At 40.7% G+C, this 21511-nt stretch overlaps 1 protein-coding gene across 2 annotated transcripts; it reads right to left on the bottom strand.

The window, feature by feature from the left end:
- Nucleotides 1–319: 319 nt before the first annotated feature.
- HPS5 (HPS5 biogenesis of lysosomal organelles complex 2 subunit 2) lies at nt 320–21260 on the bottom strand. Of its 2 annotated transcripts, XM_086471976.1 has the most exons (23): nt 21238–21260; nt 19926–20095; nt 19346–19456; nt 18455–18519; nt 17642–17834; nt 16045–16178; nt 14606–14821; nt 14190–14261; nt 13871–13959; nt 12730–12908; nt 12348–12506; nt 11056–11215; nt 8847–8970; nt 7107–7253; nt 6238–6312; nt 5101–5708; nt 3743–3866; nt 3378–3533; nt 2742–2861; nt 2330–2443; nt 1872–1978; nt 895–1180; nt 320–452 (listed from the first exon to the last, which is right to left on the bottom strand). In XM_086471976.1, the coding sequence occupies exons 2-23, from the start codon at nt 20031–20033 to the stop codon at nt 392–394; spliced, it is 3408 nt and encodes a 1135-aa protein (XP_086328102.1). In that variant the 5' UTR covers nt 20034–20095; nt 21238–21260; the 3' UTR covers nt 320–391. The 2 variants fall into 2 exon arrangements, with proteins under 2 accessions (XP_086328102.1, XP_086328103.1); XM_086471977.1 differs by lacking the exons at nt 16045–16178; nt 18455–18519; nt 19346–19456; nt 19926–20095; nt 21238–21260 and having other exon boundaries at nt 17642–17727.
- Nucleotides 21261–21511: the final 251 nt, after the last annotated feature.

Raw genomic sequence — 21511 nt, 5'->3', positions numbered from 1 at the left:
ACAACTAAACAAGTATAGGCCTAGATATTTCCAAGGATTGTTTGCAATCAAACAAAAAATTTTATATGCCATAATTTAATACTTAAGTGTTAAGGATATGAGCCCCTAAGTCATATAGACTCAGAAAATAAATTCAGGCTTTTTCATCTCAGAAATCTGTGAGCTTAATTTCAAGCAAAACACTGGATTGTTTTAAGTTCTACAATTCAAAACTCATCTCCAAAGGAATAGGGAAGAACCGTCAACAGTTCCTGGTCAGATACCTGCCAGAGCAATATAATTGAACTTTTAGACAGAAGTTCATTTCATTAAGAGCCTGTTGAGTTTAAGAGGCACTTTAATATACAGTCATTACAGTAAAAAATGTTCCCCAAGATTTCCAAGTTGTTTTCTATGCTTGCTGAGACCACAAAAACCGGTCACACCTTTCCAACATGGACTGAATCAGCGCTCTGCAATTAAAGCAAAGGGAGAAAAAAAAAAGTCAAAGAACAGAAAGAACAACACTGTTTTGGTTTGATTTTTAAAGAAAAAGTTTGTCAGAAACGTGATCGTATTTCAGGAGTAACATCATGACATCACCATGCATGCCTTCTCTGGAAGGGATAGGCAAGATCAGAGTCTATGCAGGACTCAGCAAGACATATCTCCTTCAGAGAATCTCCTTCACATACAACCTTAATGTATGATTTCCTGTTTCCTCATTTTCCATTTTAAAATGCCTATATTGAACAATACATAGCACTTAAAATAATAGAAAAGCTTTCAGCTGAGTTTAAAATCCGAGGTAAAAACATTAAATACTTTATCTTTTTGTTAAATGAAAAGAAAGTTTAGAGCACCAAGAAGATCCAAAACGCATAGTGTTGATGATCTGCTGATGGGTCATCTTACCTTTGCCTTTTCTCAGCAATTCTCAGTATGTCACAGATACCAGTAAATCTCTCGGACAATTCTAGTGTCAAGCCACACTCCTGCAAGAGAGGCAAGGCACGATTTGGGCCAACGGCCTTTGCCAGTAACAGCGCTACATTTTCCACAGTGATGCAGTCCGGGCAGCTCGGGCTACCATTGCTGACAGCATTCCCATTCTGTGGGCCGTGGTGGTGGAAAGCTGTACTGTGATTTTGTGCAAGATGCAGCAGAAACTTCCATTCTTCTATGGTCTCTGGAATGGAACCTAGATGTAAAATGAGTTTGTTACGTTTTTTGTGAAAAAATGATTATTCCAAGCCTATTTTAAATATATCTGTACTCAAAAGGGAAGCTAGCTATTCTGTTTTTCTCTGTGAAGATTTATGAAAACCAAGCGTTATCGACAAGGAAGTTGTGCACAGAAGTGTACTACCCTGATTGCTTTAGTGTAAAGATTCAGTGGTGAACTACACACAAATCACTTCACAATAGCTCAGTATTTAAGGCTTTGAGTTACGTCAAGAGACAAAGCATTATTTTGTCCATTTTAGGATTACTGGGAATTTTCTTCTAAGTTCTGCCATGTGATACAACGTTTAGCTCATCGTAACTTTTGTGTGTGTGTGTGCACACGCACGTATTTGGGGGGAGTTTTGTGCCGTGCAGGGAGGCTAGCTATGCTACCTACAACACCAAGTTTAACTCCCAACCGACACACAACTCCACATTCTTGAACTTTTAAAGATTTTTGAGCACAACTGATTTCACAAAGCACAGTGTGAAGATACAAGACTAACATGCATTTACGTGTTCCAAATACGCTGCACTATGCACACTTAGTACTACCAAAGCACTTCAAAAAATAAACGTTCAACTTAACTTTGGACAAATCAGTATATAATAAGGACGGTTCCTACATTACAGAAGTAGGTTTACACAGCTTAAGAGTCACTAACCATCTTCTCCATTCAATAGGCTCAAATCATCCAAATGAGCAATATTGGTAAAGGCTTCTATTCTTCTATCCAGCTCCAGACAGAGAAAAAGATATCCAGGCCAAAACCTTGAACAAGAGAGTAAAGATTTCCAGGAATCAAATACTCAGTCTAAACTAAAGTCAACAATAATTAAATGCTCATTTAAATATCAGTGAAGACAGAAGCAACTGAATTTCTTGAATGCCAGAAATGCCTGAACTCCCCCCACTGCAGCGTGGGGACAAGGGGAATACCCCTTAACCAAAAGGGGTACTTGGTACATTAAATTAGACACTCAATATTCATCCTCAAAACAGGAAAGGTTTTTTAATAAAACCTGTCCAAGAAAGGAGCAGACGGGTCATTTTCATGTCTATCTTTTTGGGGTCAGAATATCAACTAACCAAGTATCAACAATTACCAAGTTTTCTTCTTACCCATGTGATTTACAGATGTCGGCCATCTTCTCTTTTGTAACAAAATCTGCTGGGAGTTTAATCAAAAGCAGAATAAGGTGGCTGTAGCCCCAAGTAAACAGATGGGATCGTGGCCTAGAAGATGAGAAATTCAGTTTTAAAGCATGATTTTCTTCAGAACATTCTGTGCTTTCTACAAAAAAGGCAGGTATATGACAAGAGAAGGAAAATGTGTACTCTCAGTAGAGCAGTCACTCTGAAAAGCATTATTGATAAAGTTATTTAATCCTTTGCTTCCGCTGCACTCTGCAGCACGCACAATGCTCCGAGGATTCAGTGACATACAAACTGTCATGTAAAATCTAAGCCAAAAGCCTGCAGACCCAGTAAAGCTTTTGGCTGCGCTCAGGACCTTGGGTGAACCCTACCTTACCTGGGATTTCCTTCTGCATCCACAGTATTTGCTCTTTGTGGTGCATCACGAGAAACTGCCAAGCGCAACCAATCCAGTCGTACAGATTCGGGCTGCAGAACAGATCTAAGGAGACTTGACCTAGAAAACAAAAAACACACGGAAAAAACCTACCAGTTTTAAATAGAAGATATGGAGAAGTAGAGATTGTGTGCGGACTGAAGAAAAAAAAAGATGTAACATGAAATACAGGAGAGCTTAGAGTGATTGCTGTTTCTAGCAAGTGAGGGGACCACAGAAAACCATGAAGTTTGCAGGCTGGGTTCCCCCAGGTTTTTGTTTTCTTTTGTTTTTAAATGCTGTCTAACCTTGGTATACTGCACTGCAGGCAGGAACAAAAATAGTCAGTTCCATTGAATGTATTATTTAGAAAAACCCTTTTAAAACTAGCATCTAACCTAACAAAAGAACAAAACCACACCAGTTTGAGACCAACTAAAACTGGCAGAATGAAGTAGAATCTAAGGCTAAAGAACACCAAGCAGATAGATACAGAAACAGCAACAAAAGCCCCCAAAAGCAAAAACCAAACCCAAACCCATACAGCTGCATGATGAAGAGAGCAGCCAGATGAAAAAGATTCTATATTCCCTTTACCTTTTATCCTCTGGCTTTGACTTCACCAGACTATCTAAATACACTAAGAAGTGAGCTGGATCATTCCTGCAAAGCTGTTTGACATCAGAAGGCAAAATAGAAGGGTGGAACTTGATCAAGGGCCGAAGAGCTGTTTCCCCAAATTTTTCATACAGCCTGGAAAGAGAGGATAAAAAACTATTTTCAGTACCAAACAGCAAAACTATAATTTTCCAAGATCTCTCACAAGTTCAAGGTAGTACTGAAAGGTGATCTCTTTAAAAGATTCCCAGAAAGCTTCAGGAGATGTTAAGTGAACCAATTCCTGCCAGCAAGTTAACACTGAAGAAGAATTAAAAAAAAAAAAAAAAGACTTGGCTACAAACCTTTGAGCATGTACCAGTAACAGCGGGCTATCATCCCAAGGCCCCAGGTCATGCAGCTGTTTCAGTATTTTCAACATATCTTCATTTTCCATTGCTAAAGCCAGAGGACTGTGACGAGTTAGTTCTGAAATAAATCAGCACACAAGTTACAAGACACAGACACGTTAACAGCAGTAACAAGTGAACAGATCCTACTCGTTCAGTTCATAGAAATCAACATCACTAATCACTTAGAGCAAATTACAGCTACAAAATGACACAATTAAGGCATGGAATAATATTCTTGACTTCTGAGGAGGTAATTTTTCTCTCATGTGAAAAAGAGACAGCCCACTGCAGGACATACGGCTTGATGAATATAATGCAGACCTGCATCAGTTTTCATCTATTACAACGGGCTTCTATAATAAATAAAAACTTCGGCTTGGACCCAGACTTCACAGAATGCAGAATTCAACACTAATCTCGATCCTGGTGAAATGTGGGTATTAATCTGCAGGCACAAATGCAGTTCAACTGAGGACAAACTGGGAATGCATACATTACTTTCACTTCTAAGGCTCTCAGAATCCAAATAGTGAACAGATTCCCCAAAACCGAATTACCAGATACCAACCCTCACAGCAAGGTTCTGTTTGACTGCTCTCTGTTGGTGCCAAATCAATGCTAAGACTTTAATTCACCCTTACAAGAAATGCATAAAGCAGAAGCTGAATGCAGAGAACAGATGAAGTTCTGTTTTCCAATGAAATCAGAAAGCTTTGGTATAATAAGGCTAGAGAGGCATCAAAAAGATCAGAAAGTATTTCTGTGGAAGAAGGAAGTCTGAAGTGATCACAAGCCACTTGTTTGCACAAAACCATCTACCTCATTCAGTTTTGTTTCACATTAACCACATTTCCCTCTATGTCAAAATTTCCATTCCCAGTGCAAATACTGAAGCCTCTCCCCTAGTTTTTGCCTCGTTTCTACAGATGTACGATTCTAATTAAGATGCTTTTTCTCCTTGAAGCATATAGATTTGTTTTTAAACAGATCTGGTCTGTAATCCCAACACTATCCAACCAACAAGCTCCATATGAACTAAAATGTTCAGAATTGCAAAGTTGGGGGAGGGGAGAAACAGTCTCTCAAGCAGCCAGTAGTTCTTGGCAAGTTAGCCTTTGGGGGAAAAACAAACAACGCACCCATCCAAAAACAGTACGAAAACTCCCACACACCAGCCATCCTCCCTCTCCCACATGAGATCTGCAGAAGGAAAATTTGCAGACACAAATGGGAGTGCCTTCAAGCTTTTCCTTTTGTCTCCCAAACAGTCTTACTTCCAGTTTACGAGGAGTAAAACCTTCACTAGTTACCTTTCAGTCCTGCGATGTATGTCTCCCATACATTAGGACTGGTTGCATATAGTGTTATAATACACTGCTTTAGTCTTTTTAAATCCAAAAGAAAGAAGTAGCTTCGCATAAACCTACAAGCCAAGGTCCACGAAGCTGCTAGTGGCCGACTTCCATCACAGCTTTCCTCAGCATCACTATTTCCACAGGAAAATACACACAGCTCAAAACACAATGTTGTCAACTCAACGAGATCTTTCTGAACATCTGGTGCTATGACACATGGAGAAGACACTTGAAAGCCGCAGTCCAAAGGTCCCTTCAAGTCAGTACTATTTTCACACACGGTTTTGCTTATGCAGGTTGCACCAGTGTTTTCCTGTTCAGTGCAGCCTTCCAAGATACTCCTCTGCTCTTTGTGTACTGGGTTTCCGTCAGTTGGATCCAGTCGTAGGTCTTCCTCCAGGACTGCCCTCGGGTCTTCAGCACACAGAGTCTTGCTTTTCTTAACAGAGGGAGCAGAACGCTCTTTGCTGCCAAACTTTTCTTCCAGATAGACAAGCCATTCCTGTAAAACCCTTCTCATACGCACTGGTTCTAACAAAACCAGGGGATCCTGGAGTTTGGCTCTGCAGCATAAAGAAGAAGTTTGCTAAGTTGCTCAACAGTTAGAAGATGCCACAAGTGAAGTATTACATGCTTTGTGCAACTCCAAGTATACTCCTAAACTTGACTTACCGTGAGTTGTTGGCTTTTGTGGTTTTGAGTGCATCAAACAGAATTTAGGCTACTTATGCTGTCTACATTTGGTATTAGTACATTCTGAGTTCCCCATGTCTTCTTTCAGAATGGATTTTTGTTTGTTAGGTAGTTTTGGTTCTGGTGGGGTTTCACCCCCCCCCTCCTCCCCCCTCAAACTATGCTTGTAGCTAGGACAAAAGGATAATGCTAGAATACCTAAACAAGCTTTTAGTGGGCTTTTCTTCGTTTTAAATAGGGGAAATAAATCATTAACCAAATTAGATCCTTTCAGATCATGTTAATAGATGTTTAGAGCATTACTCTTACATGTATGTAATGAATTAAAAAAAATTAAAAATCAATCATTTTTCTACCAGAGCCCTACCTATGTATACACTAAAAAGTTTCTCTGCTTACATAGCTTCTGCTGTTGCAGCCTTGAGATCTCTCAGATGGTCCTCCTCTGGAAGCTGGCAGCTCTGTGGTTCTAACCTAGAAAAACACATTAATTTCAGTCTTATGTGAAGCAACAACATTAATCCCTTTATTAAAAAAAAATACAAAGCTTTCATTTCTAAAGAAGGAACAGCTCAACAGAAATTATGGATGACTTGGGCACAAAGAGCAACGGATAATACTATTTCTGTGGCCTTTTATAATGGCTTCTACTCCAACTATAGTAGATTTCTGCAGATACTGAATTAAAAAAAATAATCAGTATCACGCCACTATATGAAACTTAGAACAAAATGGTAATTTAGGAAATGATCGGAATATGAAGTAACTCAGCTCAGTATTAATGGACAACCATAAAAGAAGTTTAATGTTTTATAGCTACCATTATTAAAAAAACCCCACAACAAACCAACACACACAACCCACACCACCCAAAAACAAAAAAGAAGGATGTTTTTAGGGAGATAACAGTGTTCACTCCCCACTCAGAAAGGACATGACAGGAAATGAACTGTTCGACTTGTCCAAAACTGTAACAGGCATCACGGATGCACAACGTGAGAACCGCTGAATGCACTATGGTCTTGCTCCTCGGTCATTACGGCACGGGGAGACTGCATGCTCCACCCCCCCCGAAGCGTTCACTGCCTGATCAGCTTCCAGGAAAGGACTCAGGGAGAACCAGTGAAACCCACCACACGAACAAAGGCAGCTGTAAAAACCTAACGCTGAGCTCCTCGTTGTACTTGAAACAGTAGTTTTCCTTCAGGTTGCTATCCTCAGAACACCCAGCAAATGCAATCGCTAAGAAAACGTGACTCTGCACTCACTCCTTCTCTTCCTGGGGAGATGCCACCAGATTAATGGCCAACTCCTGCAGCTGCTCGTCATCCTTTGCTTCTGGCCTCCCTCTGGTATCGGGACTTATATGAAGTGTGCCAATCTTTTCAGTGGTTTTGCGTACAAAGCTGGAAACGCTAGGAGTCAGAAGTTCAAACATTTAAAATTGGAAGTTCAAAACCAAACAAATCAAGCACTTTATTCCCATTCGAACCATAATTTCAGAAAACTTTCTAATCTGAAGAACTCTTGAGAAACAGACGAAAGTAGCAACGACAAGAACAAAGCCTCACTAAGAAACTGCTCAAAATTCATACTTCAGTCACAGTCCATACTTCCAGCACAGAATAAAAAACTGAAGTATTTAAGACTTGGGTTTTTTGCTTGAGAAACAGGATCACACACTAACATTAGTGCTTAGATTTTGACATGTATTTGCAAATAAATGCAGATTGGCTACATTGTATTTTAAAGCTTATAAACAGAACGCATCCTTCGGAAATTATGTTTCTCTTGGTGGCAAGAAACAGTTTTACAATACTCCAAATGAATTCTTCAGATTACAAAGCTCACTAAAATGTCCTTTTCATGTCATCAGTCCCTATCCCTTCAGAGGTCTTATTCAAGAGAAAGCCCAGTGAACATATCAAAAGCTGAAGGTTGCTGCAGAAGAGAGAAAGGATTCAAATGCAGCAAAACAAATGGACTTTAATGTATAGAAGGATTAAGTGGGAACTTTTAAAAGTTAACTGTAAATACGATAATATTTTATTTAATTATAAATTGAATATAGTGAATACTTGAAAATTTAGTTCTCATTATTAGTAGCAACACTTATTACTAGGAAAGTCCTGAAAACTGCTTACGGTTTAGAAAAGAATTCAAAATATTGCATGTACTCCTGAGGTTATTCTGAGATTGTCACACTATTGGTATTGGCTACAATTCTTTGTTACAGGACATAATTCATACACCCAAGTGATCAAGGGAGAGCCATGCAATTTTTCAGACCATTAACGGGCCAGCAACATTTTAGCTAAGGAGCTAACATTGTTTTTTTCAAATTCTTAAGTTACGTACTTAACACTATCTCCTTTATAATTATGTGCCCCCTCCCCCCCCCTTTTTTAAAGTGAGCTTTAAAACAGTAATTTGATTTCTGCATAAAACGGACACTACCATATTTACTTGTACCAGCAATAAGCTACCATTATTCCATAAGCACTTGGGGAATTGATTAGTTTCCCTGAAGGTGGGGGGGATGGCAGACCACGTGATACATTTTGCCAGTGTGTTTTAGTAATATCTAGCATGCTTTGAATATTTTAATGTTTGTCCCCAGGCAACACAGTAAGCCTTCACTCATTCATCTAAGTACCAGAAAAGCAAAATCCCCAAGCAATGTTCAGTAAGTTCGCTTTGAATGCAAACCACAACCACAGTTTACAGGGTAATGTTAGACATTCCTAGGCATTTAAACATTCTTAGCCATTCAAAAACTGAGGCTGAAATCTTGGCTCCACTGAAGTTAACAGCAGCTCTTCATATCTTCCTTAGAGTCAAGATAGAAGCTTCCAATTGTCTAGCAAACTTGACTGCATCTCCAGGGTTTCAGTTCAGATGTTAAGTTTTTGCAGAACAGAGTGTGAACTAAACCAGACAATGTTACAAATTCAGACGACAGAAAAGGGAAAGATGTAATGGATGAGTGAACCTGCTGCAAGTTTTACCTTTCTTTGACAGCTTGGAGAGAGACGAGAGGAGATGGGGAACGAAATGACAAAGGAATACTGAATGGGAGAAATGTCTCATTCCGGTCAGCCTCAACCGTCACAGATGCATGAGATACGTTGTCTAACAAATGGAATTGAAATAAAGAGTCATGAAACAGTGGCCTGGCAACAATGGAACAGTGAAACAAACTGCAAGTCACTAATTCCTTAATGGATAACCTGCATGTGGTGTTTTCCTACATAATATTCAAGAACGTGGGAAACCAGTAAAGTACTACTGGGTTTCAAGGGCCGTTTTATTACTGACTTTGAACCTAGTAGGTCTGCTTTGTTAATAGCCTTTTGGCTCTGTAACAAGGCAAATTATGATCAACAACTATATGGAAGTGATCTTCTAAAAGTAGATTTACAGTCCATTTAGGGAACAAAATCTTGATTTAATCCATTGACAGCTATTTAAACATCTAGGAAAATTAAGTATTGTGCCACACATCAATTCGCATTGCATGATTTCCTAAAACCTAAATCACATATGAACATACAGAGACACACGAGCCATGGTTAAGGTATACATCACCCTTTCATTTGAACAGACTTAAAAATATAATTGAGCCCATAGCTCTCTGGCTTTTGATAAGAATCACAGGAAATACAGATTCACTGACTATTTCCTTTTCACTCATATCCCTAACAGTATCTACAATGTTTTTTGATTAATCATTTCCTGGTACAAACACACACTGTATCTTTAAGTGCTGTAAATAAGAAAAAAGGATCCTTTTAAGTAAGGATGACACTGCATTTTGCAGCAGTCAGCACTATCTGCACTGTTGAGAGGAAAAGATGCTAAGCTATTAAAGAAAATCTACCCTCAGAATCCACAGTCTCTCTAGGTAGCGCCTAAAGGTCACAACCGATTTTATGATTGCTTGTAAATAAGGCTGGTTTTGTTCATTACACAGATTAGAAACCTAAAAACTTATGACATCTTACGTAAATGTGAGCAGGGAAACACTAAGTCCATTTCTCTTAAATGCCAAGTTAAGTACACGTGCTTCAGGAAGCATCTAGAAGCTCTGTACTTTGAAATAATCAGCGAACTTGTTCTCTCTTGTTGAACAGATAGAACTTTTCTGTCCTCTGACATTTAAAAACTACACCCCTTCATTTTAGAGTTCTTGTATCAGAAATGCTACACCTTCTTCCAAGTTTCCTCACTACTTGTTCGTATGGTGATGTAGGTGAAGAGGCACACGTAAACCTAAGTGCTACAAACAGCATGTAACTCAGTCAGCAGGACAACACTACTGACAAGCAGGGGAGTAAATACTAATTTCTATACTCTCCCTGCCCACTGTATTTTTCCCGAACAAAGCATCCAAATTCTCTCCATCCTCAACTGGCATCTACTCTTTGCAAAAGCTAAATAGCAGCACTTCTAATGGAAAGCCTGTCTACCATACCCAGAACCAAGCCAGCTCCTCCTCATCCCAGGTTTCTGCATCCCCTCCCAATCCCAACCAGAGTAGAGAACAAGACCCATTATTGTCTCACTCTAGCTTTTGTCCAGTGACACTTATTTGTTAGGGAATAAAAAAAAAGCTCCCTGGATGGTCTAAACGTTAGTTACTAACAATTCTATCATCCCTGTGCTAAAGCATACACATGTAAGAGATGATCCCCTGGACAAGTGAAACCCTGCAAGAAAGTTAAGAACACTTACCGTAAGCCTACTGTTTTCCCTGAAGAAATGTAAAAGCCAGAGCCAAGATTAAGAAATTCTGTCCTGGAGCAAATATTACTGGAAGGATAGTGGCAGCAAGCAAATCCCATTGAAGCTCAGTTAACACTGGCATAGTCAGCTGAGAGAATCTTAGCATTAATGCTGAATTGCACATAGAGGGCCGGGAAAAAACATTTGAGTGAAGTCCTAGCTTGGTAAAAGCCCTCTGGACCTTTTGTTTTGTTTCTCTGGGGTTTGTTTGCTTTTAAGCTTGGATTCCTGTGGAGCCAGCATTTCACCCCAATGTTTCAAGAAAGAGTTTGACCGGAAGGTGGGGTGACTGTGTTCCCATTGATCAAATTAAGAGGATTTAATCATGGATAACTTGATAGCAGCAAATAAGAGCACAGAGCCAACCCAATAAAATTCTTGTAGTATAAATAAAAATTGCATCTGAGTAACATTTTCATTAAGAAACATTACCAAGTTCTACTTGCTCATCTTCCTGCTGTGCAGGAAATTCTTTAAGTCTTTCATCTTCTGAGAACGTTTGACTGTGAAGAGAACATGAATCTTCATCTGACTGACTGCCTCTTCGGCTGATAACACGATATATTCCAGAGTCTAAGATACTGAAGCTTTCCTGTCGGACAAGGGAGGAGAGTTAGATGTCGTGCCAGTTAAACTTCCTGCAATGAACTCAGCAAATCATACCCACACGAACAACCTCACAGCACTTCATAATTCACTGTCTGGAAAAGCCCTATATAACAGCATATTTTTGACATATCCAGACCGGAAAAGTAGACAGACGCCAGTAAGTGTGCAGTCCAGTGACTTTATGAAGATATATAGGCTGCAATTGCATCTAGAAAACCAGCCTGGGCAACAACTGGTTTACTCGGTAAAAGACAAAATAATACCTCTGCTTTAGTCCCACATCCAAGACTGTCACTTCACCCCTTTGTACCTCTGTAGCCAAGAGTCCGTATTCATTTTGCTGGTTAACCATACCCAGCTAGCACAGTTACAGACCCTGCAAAACCACTGAGTTCCAGGACACATGTACATTCTTTTGCTCACGGTCAGCCTATGTAGTTTACTTCCCCATCAGCTAATGAAAAAAACTTGTCTACCACATCAAGATGGAGTTTACATTACTTGGTTCTTTAAACTTTACTTTTTAAACATTGCTAGAGTGAAAGCAGCAAGTGATACTGTATTAACTGTGAGATATTTCCCCTTTCTTGAAAAGCTGCTGGGAAGCCATGACAGTTCCAAGCAGCTGTACGCGTCAAAGAATATTAGAAACATGCTTTGGCTTTTTTTCCTTAGAGCTTTCTGCTTAAGCTTCACAGAGTGAGAACATTTTTTAACCAGGGCTAGGCTAGTTCCAAGCATTCAGACATTGAGTTTTCACCACATAAAACTACAGTTACAATCAAGATGACCTTTACTGAAGCACGTTAAGACATCAAACTCAGCTGTGGAGAAAGCCTTCTTCATATCAATGTTTGTCCACATCTCAACCATTAGCCACAAAATAATATGGAAAAAAGGCAGAGGTCTGAGAGCTTTAAGAATGCAAGTAGTAGTATTTCATACCTCTCTACCCCACCTGATTTTAGAAAGTAGCATTACCAGCTGCAGTGGTCAGTTATTACCAGCAGACATGGTAAAATGAAAGCTTCATCTTCAAAGTGAGCAATGAGTTGATTTTAAGCCATAAAGATAAAATCTGCAGGTAACACTTTTGGCACTACCCATACACATACATGAGATGAAATACTGCTCCTTCTACTGCTGCATGCAGAATCTAGAGGTTCCAACTTTGAAATTAGTTCTTCCAGTTGTGTAATGAGATCTTGTTGGGTTGAGGCATCCAGCTGAGATTTCAAGTGCTCCAGCTTGTCTAGAGGCAAGTTTTTTCTTGCCTAAAAGTACACAGTGAAACAGAAGCATTCTTATTTCTAATGCACATGTGAAAAGCAAAAGATACCGCATACACAGGCTAATTTTCAGCCTAAAGGTGTATTTAGAAGACTTTTTTGAAACTCCAAGAATACAAATCTCAGAAACCTATGGAACTTAATGGAAGAGAGGGACAGGGAACAGAGTGAAGTTCCATTGCACATATACAAAGAGGTATTTACTTACTCTGCAAGAAATAATTGAATTTTGGAAGAGACAACAGACCCTGGCAGCAAGGGTCCAGAACCCTCTTCTTATCAGACGCTCTATGCAGCGGTCTACCAGCAGAAGGGAGAGGTGGACAACTTTTCCATTTGTATGCAGACAGAACAACTCATTTCTGTAAACTGCAATATCCTGAATATCTGCAAAACCAGATGCACAGAAATATCTAAAGGACTGAAATAGTTAGTCAACATTCCTTTCTGCTCCTGAAAGAAAGTGAAAACATATTTCCCTTCTGACTGCAAATGCATGCAAAAGCCTAACACGCTGTAGCACAAATGGCACGGGAAAACCACACGCTGAAGAGTGCTAAGCTAACAACTATAAAGCACAGTTAAAATATCAAAGCTTTCCAGAGTGCATTTCTAGAAAGAATTTTGAAAACACACTAAAGTAACCAAAAAATTCCCTTTTCCTCTCAAGAAGAATGAAAAACTAATGACTAAAAAGATGAGGAAGCTTTGGAACAGAAGGAAAATGTTTGCTAGCACAAAAACACTTTGACCTTTCAGCAGTTCTCAAATGAAATAGTTATGCCATATGCAAACACTCCATGACAAAGGCATCGGAAACCTAACACCAAAAGGAGGAGAGAGAAGGGGAAGAGTAATTGACAATGACCGACTGTTCTATGACTGCCTATAACCATGCACACAGAACTGTTTAGCAGGGTTCACTCATCTACCCAATAAGTACATTCCCTGCCTCTAATTTAGGGAAGTGTTAGAAAAAAACAACCAACAAGTTTCAAGCTTTCAGCACCCAAATTGTCCTTCACAGGACACCTGACAATAAACCTGAATAAACAGAAATGAGGAAAGGATACTGCAGGTTTTACCTCACAAATACTGCAGGTTATTACCTCTCACTATTTGATCACCATACTTTAAGATTCGCTCTACACCACGTTTTGTTTCTCAAGCATGATTTCAGAAGTTTGGAGGGAGGGGTTGGCTGGAAGAGGTTAATATTCTAAGATATACTTGACAGATGACAAGGAAAATGTTTTCTGACCCATGTTCTGCGATTCAGCTGCAGAAACTGAGTTTGGAAAGGCTCCACGTTAGGCAAGGACTACAAAGCAAAGATTTTTAAAGTTTACCTTTCACTTCACTCCAGAGTAAGACTTGAACAGTTTGGGGAAGAAAAATGTAAATGCCTCTTTCTGTCCAGGTCATCACACAGTGCTCACTGCAAGCAAAGCAGACATGAACAGCACAACAGTTTATTGTAATAGTGGCTGTAAAATATGCAGGGGCAGCATTGGCTTACGTACAGCAAGCGAGAAGCAAGACAGTTGTTTAGCATGATACTTGGAAAACTCTTATGCAAAAAGACAAAGTTGGTAACATAAATTAGGAGAATATACAACTTTTTAAAGTCTACTTTATCAACAGGAAGCTATGCTGACAAATACTCACGTCAAATACAGTAGCTTGGGGAAAGATAAAGATTGTGTAGAGCAGTTGGAACTGGTATAATGAGGATCCAGCCTGTAAAGTAAAATTATTACCCGTTACAAGCATAACTACAATAATATAATTTTCCTAATATAATATTCTTAACCCTGAAAATACAAGGCTGGCTTAAACACAGTCACATGACAGCAGCATTCATTGGGGTAGTCACACAAACATACCTGCAGAATGAAGGCTTTAGCATTTTTGATAACTCAACTACTGGCTTCTGTTATTAGAGAACGTATCAAGATGACAACTAGGATTAACGTTTGACTGCACTAGGAGTTTCATTTAATGTTCTCAGCAATAATGCAGTTCTTTTTATCTAGTCTAGAAGCCCTAAACAAGTCTGTCACCAAGAATAGTCATGTTTCTACCTGAGAGTAACAACAGGGAGAGGTGGTGATGAGAGCAGCTGCTTGAACTGATGTGTGCTTTGCACTTCCCCATCGAAGTTCACCTCCCACATCCTTGAGCCAGGTCGAGCACAATATATTAATGGCTGCTGATTCCCACTGTTCTTTCCAACAGGGAAGAAACATGCTCCAAACTCTCCATCTCTCTCTTTATTACCAATTTTCCAGAACTTCTCTCTAGTGAAAAAAAAGTACTTGTTAAGCTAGCATTAATAGAGGCTCTAATTAATCTTATGTTTTTCTGGAAGAATAAAAATATTAAATCCTAGTTGCTGAATGGGATTTAGTGCTTAAAAAAAAACCTGTAACGAGTGTTATAAAGCCTGCATAAAGTTTATAAAAGACAGGTGCAGAAATATTCATTACTTTAAATGAATGCTCAGATCATGAATGTTTGGGCTTTTTCTCCCAGCAGAACCAGTCGGTCAACGTGGTGATGGGAAGGTGATGGTGCAAATGATCCCAGAAACCGTTTCCAATTACATGAAAGTTAAGATGGGTGATTATGAAGAGTCAGCACAGATTTATGAAGGGAAAAAAAGCAGTGTATGGGTTTGTTTATCTTGACTTCAGTAAGGCTTTTGACACTGCCTCTGTTAACATCTTCACAAACTGAGGAAGCATGGGCTAGATAAACAGACATCGATAAATACAAAGACCTGCACTGGGAAAGGAATAACTCCAGGCACCAGTACTGGCCAACTGGCCAGAAAACACCTTTGTAGAGAACAAGCAGGTGACCACGAGCCAGAGATGCACTCTTTTGGCAAGGGCGGCCAACAGCCTCCGGGGCTGCATTAGGAAGTGTTGCCAGCAGGTCAAAGGAGATGATCCTTCCCCTCTCCTCAGCACTGGCGAGACATACCTGGAGTGCTGGGACAAGGTCTGGGCTCACCAGGACAGGACAGACAGCGACACACTACAGCAAGTCCAGCAATGGGCCACAAAGACCAGGGAAGGACAGTAGCACCTGTCTTATAAGAGGAGGCTGAGAGCTGGGCTGGTCAGCCTGGAACAGAGAAGGCTTGGGGGGGCGGAACTCATCGGACCCCACATGTATAAATACCTGAAGGGGGAGCAGAGAGAGCCAGACTATCCTCAGTGGTGCCCACTGAAAGGGTAAGAGGCAATGGGCACAAATGGAAATACAGGAAATTCCATTTCAACCTAAGAAAAAGCTCTGTTCTTGTGAGGGAGGTGAACCACTGGCAAAGGTTGCCCAGAGAGCCTGTGGAGTCTCCATCCTTGGAGATGCTCAAAACCTAACTGGACACGGTCCCACACAGTCTACTTGACCCAACTCTGCTTTGAGCAGGAAAATTGGACTAGACGATCTCCAGAGATCACTTCAGAAACTGTGTGACTCAAGTCCAATATTTTACAAGTGAAATATAACTTACCTCTCTGTATCACACAAATAAGTGCGTGTAAGTGAAGATATGAGCAGTCTTCCATCCAAATAATCAAGCTGAACAACCCGAGAATCTACGGTGGTTATAATCTGAACAGGAAACATCACAAAAGTAGCAGCAGCCTACAGTTAGAAAGAAAAAAAAAGAAAACATACTGGTTCTCAGTTAAAAGACTATTTCATTAAGCTAAAATTGCAAAATTCAGAGAAGACCCACGTATGCTATAAATACACAGTGTAAGACAGAGCAGTTCCTTTCTTCTCTCTCCTTTACAAAACAAGGCTTCAATGCTTAGAACCATACAAGTCTAAATCCTCCTTTTCCCAAAACCATTGCTGAAGGTTTAAGAAAGAAAAAAAAAAAAAAAATCACATCCCTATAGCATCCTGACATTTCTTTATAAAGAGCCCCTTTATTAAGAGGAGGTTTTATTCTTGCTTTTGTAAGCTTTGTGCTTTTGTCCATTCTCCCCACAGGTACTTTCAGCCAGTGAACACTTTTATGGAGACAGACCTGAGAGATTACTTGATACAAAAAACCCCCAACTTCCATTGTGTTTAGATGGTTTACATAAACTCATTTTCTCTATTACCCAAATACTATTTATTATACAAGTGTTTCAGTTTGCATGGGTGGCAGAACAAGGTCACAGACAGACTTCTTATTCATAAGACACTACTGGGAACTGCACTCAAATTTTCTAGCAGTCACCATTTTTGACAGCTTAAATCTATTTACTTTGTTAGGAATGTGACAAAGTGCATTACATGAGATTCCACAGTCCAACTCCTTTAACAGGCATGAGCAGAAACGTTCTGTGAGCCTTGCCCTTCTCTTTTTCCCCTCTCTTTCTCCAGTTGAATTTTTTACCCTTTCTTTAAATGCAATAGTCTTGCTATTTAAGTCAATTTTCCATCAAAATCTTTCACGAGCGCTAGAAAGCATGTGGAGTAACAGCTCGTGCTGCTCCTTACAGATTAAACAGAGAAGGAAGGCCCTAGTAATGGTAAAACTAAAAGAACAATCAAGGGCTCGAAATCAGGCTAGTATCATTAACGTGTGTCCCCTACACAAAACGCAATGAATATAAGCTCAACATCCACCTACCTTTTTTTTTTTTTTACTAATCCACACTTTTAAGAATGGGAACATCCAGATAGAGCCGAGCAAAATCAGAGTCTGGGATTACCCCTCCTCAGACTGACAGCTGAGCTGAGGACTAAAACACACAGCTGAGCCTGTAGCTGTAGTCTTAAGGAAGGCAACAGGCTCAGAAACACCAACACCCTGGACTTGGATACTTGTAAACTCCAAGAGGAAGCAGCCCAGCCAGTTTTTTTATGCTGTACATTTGAAAGCACTTTTACATTGCATTACTAAAATAGACAAAAGAGCATGTGGGAGAAGTTCATGGGCTAGGATTTCTATTGTTGTCTCAAGACACTGCTTCTTCATCCCAACAGTCGAAGCTACCAGAACTTTCAGCTGGCAAGTCTTCCTCTGTTCTACTCTAAAATATACAAAAAGATTCCACACATCATCCCCTGTGAACCTCTTCATGTCAAACAAAGCATGCAACACTTACCTTCCCTTGTTTCGATGTGTTAATCTTGACGGCTGATACTTTTCCCACATGATCTCCTACAAAAACACGAAGGGCAGCTGTATCCCAACAGAGTGCTGTGACTTTTCTGCCCTTGTGCTCAGAGGAAACATAAATCCGTTCTGGCTTCCCACGACGTTCCTGATTCAGCTCCCAGACTACTACAAGACCTTGGCTATGACAATTAAAAAAGAAAATACAATCTCAGAATAAGTTTTCTAACGTTTTATCAGTGACAGAGATGCATTACTCCAAAGAAACAGAAAATCTAAGCAAAGGAGCACATCTCAGAGCTGGGTGTGTTTGAGGTTGCACGCTTTCAACAAGTGTCACATTCTGAAGAAGAGTAAGAGTCCTTCCTCGCATTAGCAGCTTTGTTTGGAAGGCTACTCTCACATTTACTGGCATTTCCAATGAGGATGCATAAAAACAAGCATTTAAATGGATTTTAAACCATGTAAGTGGTATTAACTGCCAATCTCACTCTGCCAAGTTAAGGAAGATACTTCTCTTGATGCTAAAAGGTCTCAGAGAGACATTTATCATCAGAACTTCACAGGCATTAGCTCTCCCATAGATGCTCTGTCATAAAAATACTACTTATTTTGGAACAATTATTCCAGAAAAGAAGCTAAACAAACTGTCTGTGCAGGAAATTATTCTGTAGGGGCCTCTACCAGTTAATTCCTTGCCCCCCTCCAAGTTCTCAGCAGCTGTTCAAGTCTGAAAGTTGGAAGCTACTTAAAATATTAAAGATACTTATGCAGCATTCAGGTTTGTGAGTACACCACTCACCTGGTGGCAACAGCAACATAGTCGTCATCATGCAAACAACAGGCAACCTGGGAAATGGCACCTTCCTGAAAGCAAGTATGGGAGTGAGGGCAGGTAAGAGTTGTTCTTGTACTGCCTTTACCACTACACAACTTTTATCCTTAAGACATAAACCAGACTGATGTCAACAGCTGCTACCACTTTACTGTGATGTGGTTTTGGGTTTTCTTTAGTTTGGATTTTGTCTGCAAACACTGAGCTTACTCTAAAAAAAGATGCGGCTGACAACAACATATCAAGAGAAATAACTGCAGTTCATTCTCTGATTTGGAAAACACAGAAATCTGTCTCCTGTTCTCACACCTATGGAAGTCGTTTTGCCAGAATTATGCAACCTTAAAAAATGGCTGCATATACGTTACAGTGGGAGCAGCAGTGGCTCCCCCGAAACTGCATCTGGCTGTAGAAGCAGTAATCCCTGCTCCACGAGCTCTTTCAGCAAAAGCAAGCCAGCCTATCTTTTCTTTGTTTATCCAGGTAATTTGTAGTTTGGACATTGAAACATTGATAGTTATCTACACATGAGTTGCTCTGTTTCATATTCAAAGTTTTCTCCCAATTCTTAAATATTCAGGTGACTTTGTTGCTGCTGTTAAAAGCAAGAATTTGAAAAGCAAAGATCTAAGCCTCTCAAGTAATTTCTTTCACATCTCATGAAATCCATTACACCACACACCCTGGGGACACACACCAGGACCCCAACCTTTTTTGAACAGAGCACTCCAAAACTTATTGTACAATACAGCAAGCTGAAAATGCCTGTTGACTCTTAATAAAAATTACCCTGAGACAGTATCTCTTTCCCAGTCCCATTTTCCCTGGAATTTTTTTGGCAGAATTCTTCAGTCTTACCTTATGAGTGAGAAAGAGTCTTTGCTTCCAACCATCTTTCTGTATAAGGTTCAGTCCTCCTCCTGAACTGCCTAGAGCTAGCCATCTCTTCGACACGTCTATACATGTGCACTGAAGGAATAAAAATCATAATGCACAACACGGCTGCTAGGAATTACTAAGAACAGCATCTTTTTCTTGCATTATTATGCTATTTTTTTTAAAGGCTTCATTGTTTGCCAGCTGTGTGTACCACTCCTGAAACACTGGCAGCAGAGTCACCAGAGATAGCAGAACAGCACTCTCTGGAATTGGAGTAACCAGTGTAAGACAGCAACTGTGCAAGGCTCTATTATTTATCCCACAGTTGCATTAAGAAAACACACACGCGGAGGAATAAGATCCTTTGTCTTCACTACTTCTTCTTTCCAAAGTGTTCCCCCCATAAGGTAGCGTGCACGCACCCAAAAAACTCAAGATGAATCCTGTGGTTTAATCATATAATAAATCAAATAAGGTCACTATTGGAATCAAAAAGCAAACAAAGAAAAAAAAAACCACAACAAAAAAGCACCCCCAAACCCAACCACCACTAAGTCACCTTCAGACGACTAGAATCCAGCCTGAGTGCAGAAAGCAACGGATCCAAACACTCAAACTCTGCCAAGACATGGTTGTAAGAGTCTGGAATTATTGGCACAGAGGCCATTGATGTACACGACTGGTGCTATTCACTCCTGAGGGCATTACAGCTTCAGCTTTTAGCTGCACCTGCCAAAAATAAAATAAGTACTTGATGAGTTCACTTCTTAGTATTACATCTGCTTCCTGTGCTTAGGGAAACACCAAACGTCTTCCCGTTCAAACAGCACCAGGTTTCAGTTCGCCAAAAAAGCCCAAGGACTGCGAAATCAGACCCCTGCTTCATTTGAGAGACCTTTTTGGTACCTTAATTTCAGATATCAGATACCAACCTTAGAAATATTTAAATTGTAGCTATAAGATATATTTACACCCACCTGTGAAACAAGTTCCACCTACCATGGAAAATGCCTTGGTTTACAGTAAAATGCACTTCCTCCCACAACACGCACCCTTGATTTGACACTAATTTTCAAGGAAAACAGCACTGGCATTTTATACCTCCACCATCTTCTCCCCCAAAACTAAATTCAAGGAGTATTATTCTTAACTGGTACCAGCTTTAGAATGACCTGCATCTGTGTATTTTTAATACCACTACACACGGCCACGTACAAACTACCCTTTCCACAGTACTGCCTTTCCAGCACACAAGAGAGATAACACAGTGAAAACCCAGAACTAAATAGTCATCGAAGCTGCAACCTCATTTGTTGTCGCTGAACAGCACATACTTTAAAAGAATCTCTTGTTAAGCAATTTTTGAAGTTTAGACCCGTATGTTGCTTAAAACAAAACCCCAAACGTGTTACACTTCATACTGAAGCCTCTGAATTTCTAAACGATGTTTAGTGTACAATCCCATAAACTAAGTAACTCTCTCCCAGACATGCCATCACACGAACCTTACATTTCCTTACGAGAAAAGCGAACACTTACTCTCACCAGGCACTAGGCAAAGACACACACTTAGCCAGAGAGACTCAAAATTAGGTTTTCAACATTCTGAAAGTCTTAAAATTCGTAAGTCATGGGATTTGAGAACGGCTCTGCCCAGAGACAAAGACTAGACCAACTTTGATGACTAAGAGAGGACTGTTTTGTTCCGGATTCGAGTCTTTGGCCCAGAAAGCCACCCTACTTCCCGTTTGACACAGCCTGCCGCACAGAAGGCCGCGGGTAACCTCCATCGGACAGAGCCAGCCTGAGGTTTTAGCCTCCCTCGGAACTCTGCTCTCGGAAACCAGCAGCCGCCCCGGCGCCGGGCCTACCTCCGAGCGGGCGCCGCCCGCCGCCGGCCGCGGGAAAGCGCCACCGACCCGCCCGGCTCCCTCAGCCGCTCGGAGCGAAGCGAGGCGCCGCCGAAGCCCCGAAGAGCTCCCCGACGCCGTCAGGCGCAGGCGGGCAGGGGCCGCTGCTGGCCCGGCCGCACCCCGCGGAGGAGCGGCGCCGGCGCCAGGGAACGAACGGCTCCCGCCCACCGGCGAGAGGCAACGCCCGCAGCACCGCTCCCGAAGCGGCGGCTAGGAGAGCGCCAAAGCTGCC

The sequence above is a fragment of the Leptosomus discolor genome, chromosome 12 (genome assembly GCF_034619465.1).
Source record: "Leptosomus discolor isolate bLepDis1 chromosome 12, bLepDis1.hap2, whole genome shotgun sequence".
NCBI lineage: Eukaryota > Metazoa > Chordata > Aves > Leptosomiformes > Leptosomidae > Leptosomus > Leptosomus discolor.
The sequence above is the reverse complement of the archived record's forward strand: the minus strand, read 5'-3'. Positions and strand labels throughout refer to the sequence as shown.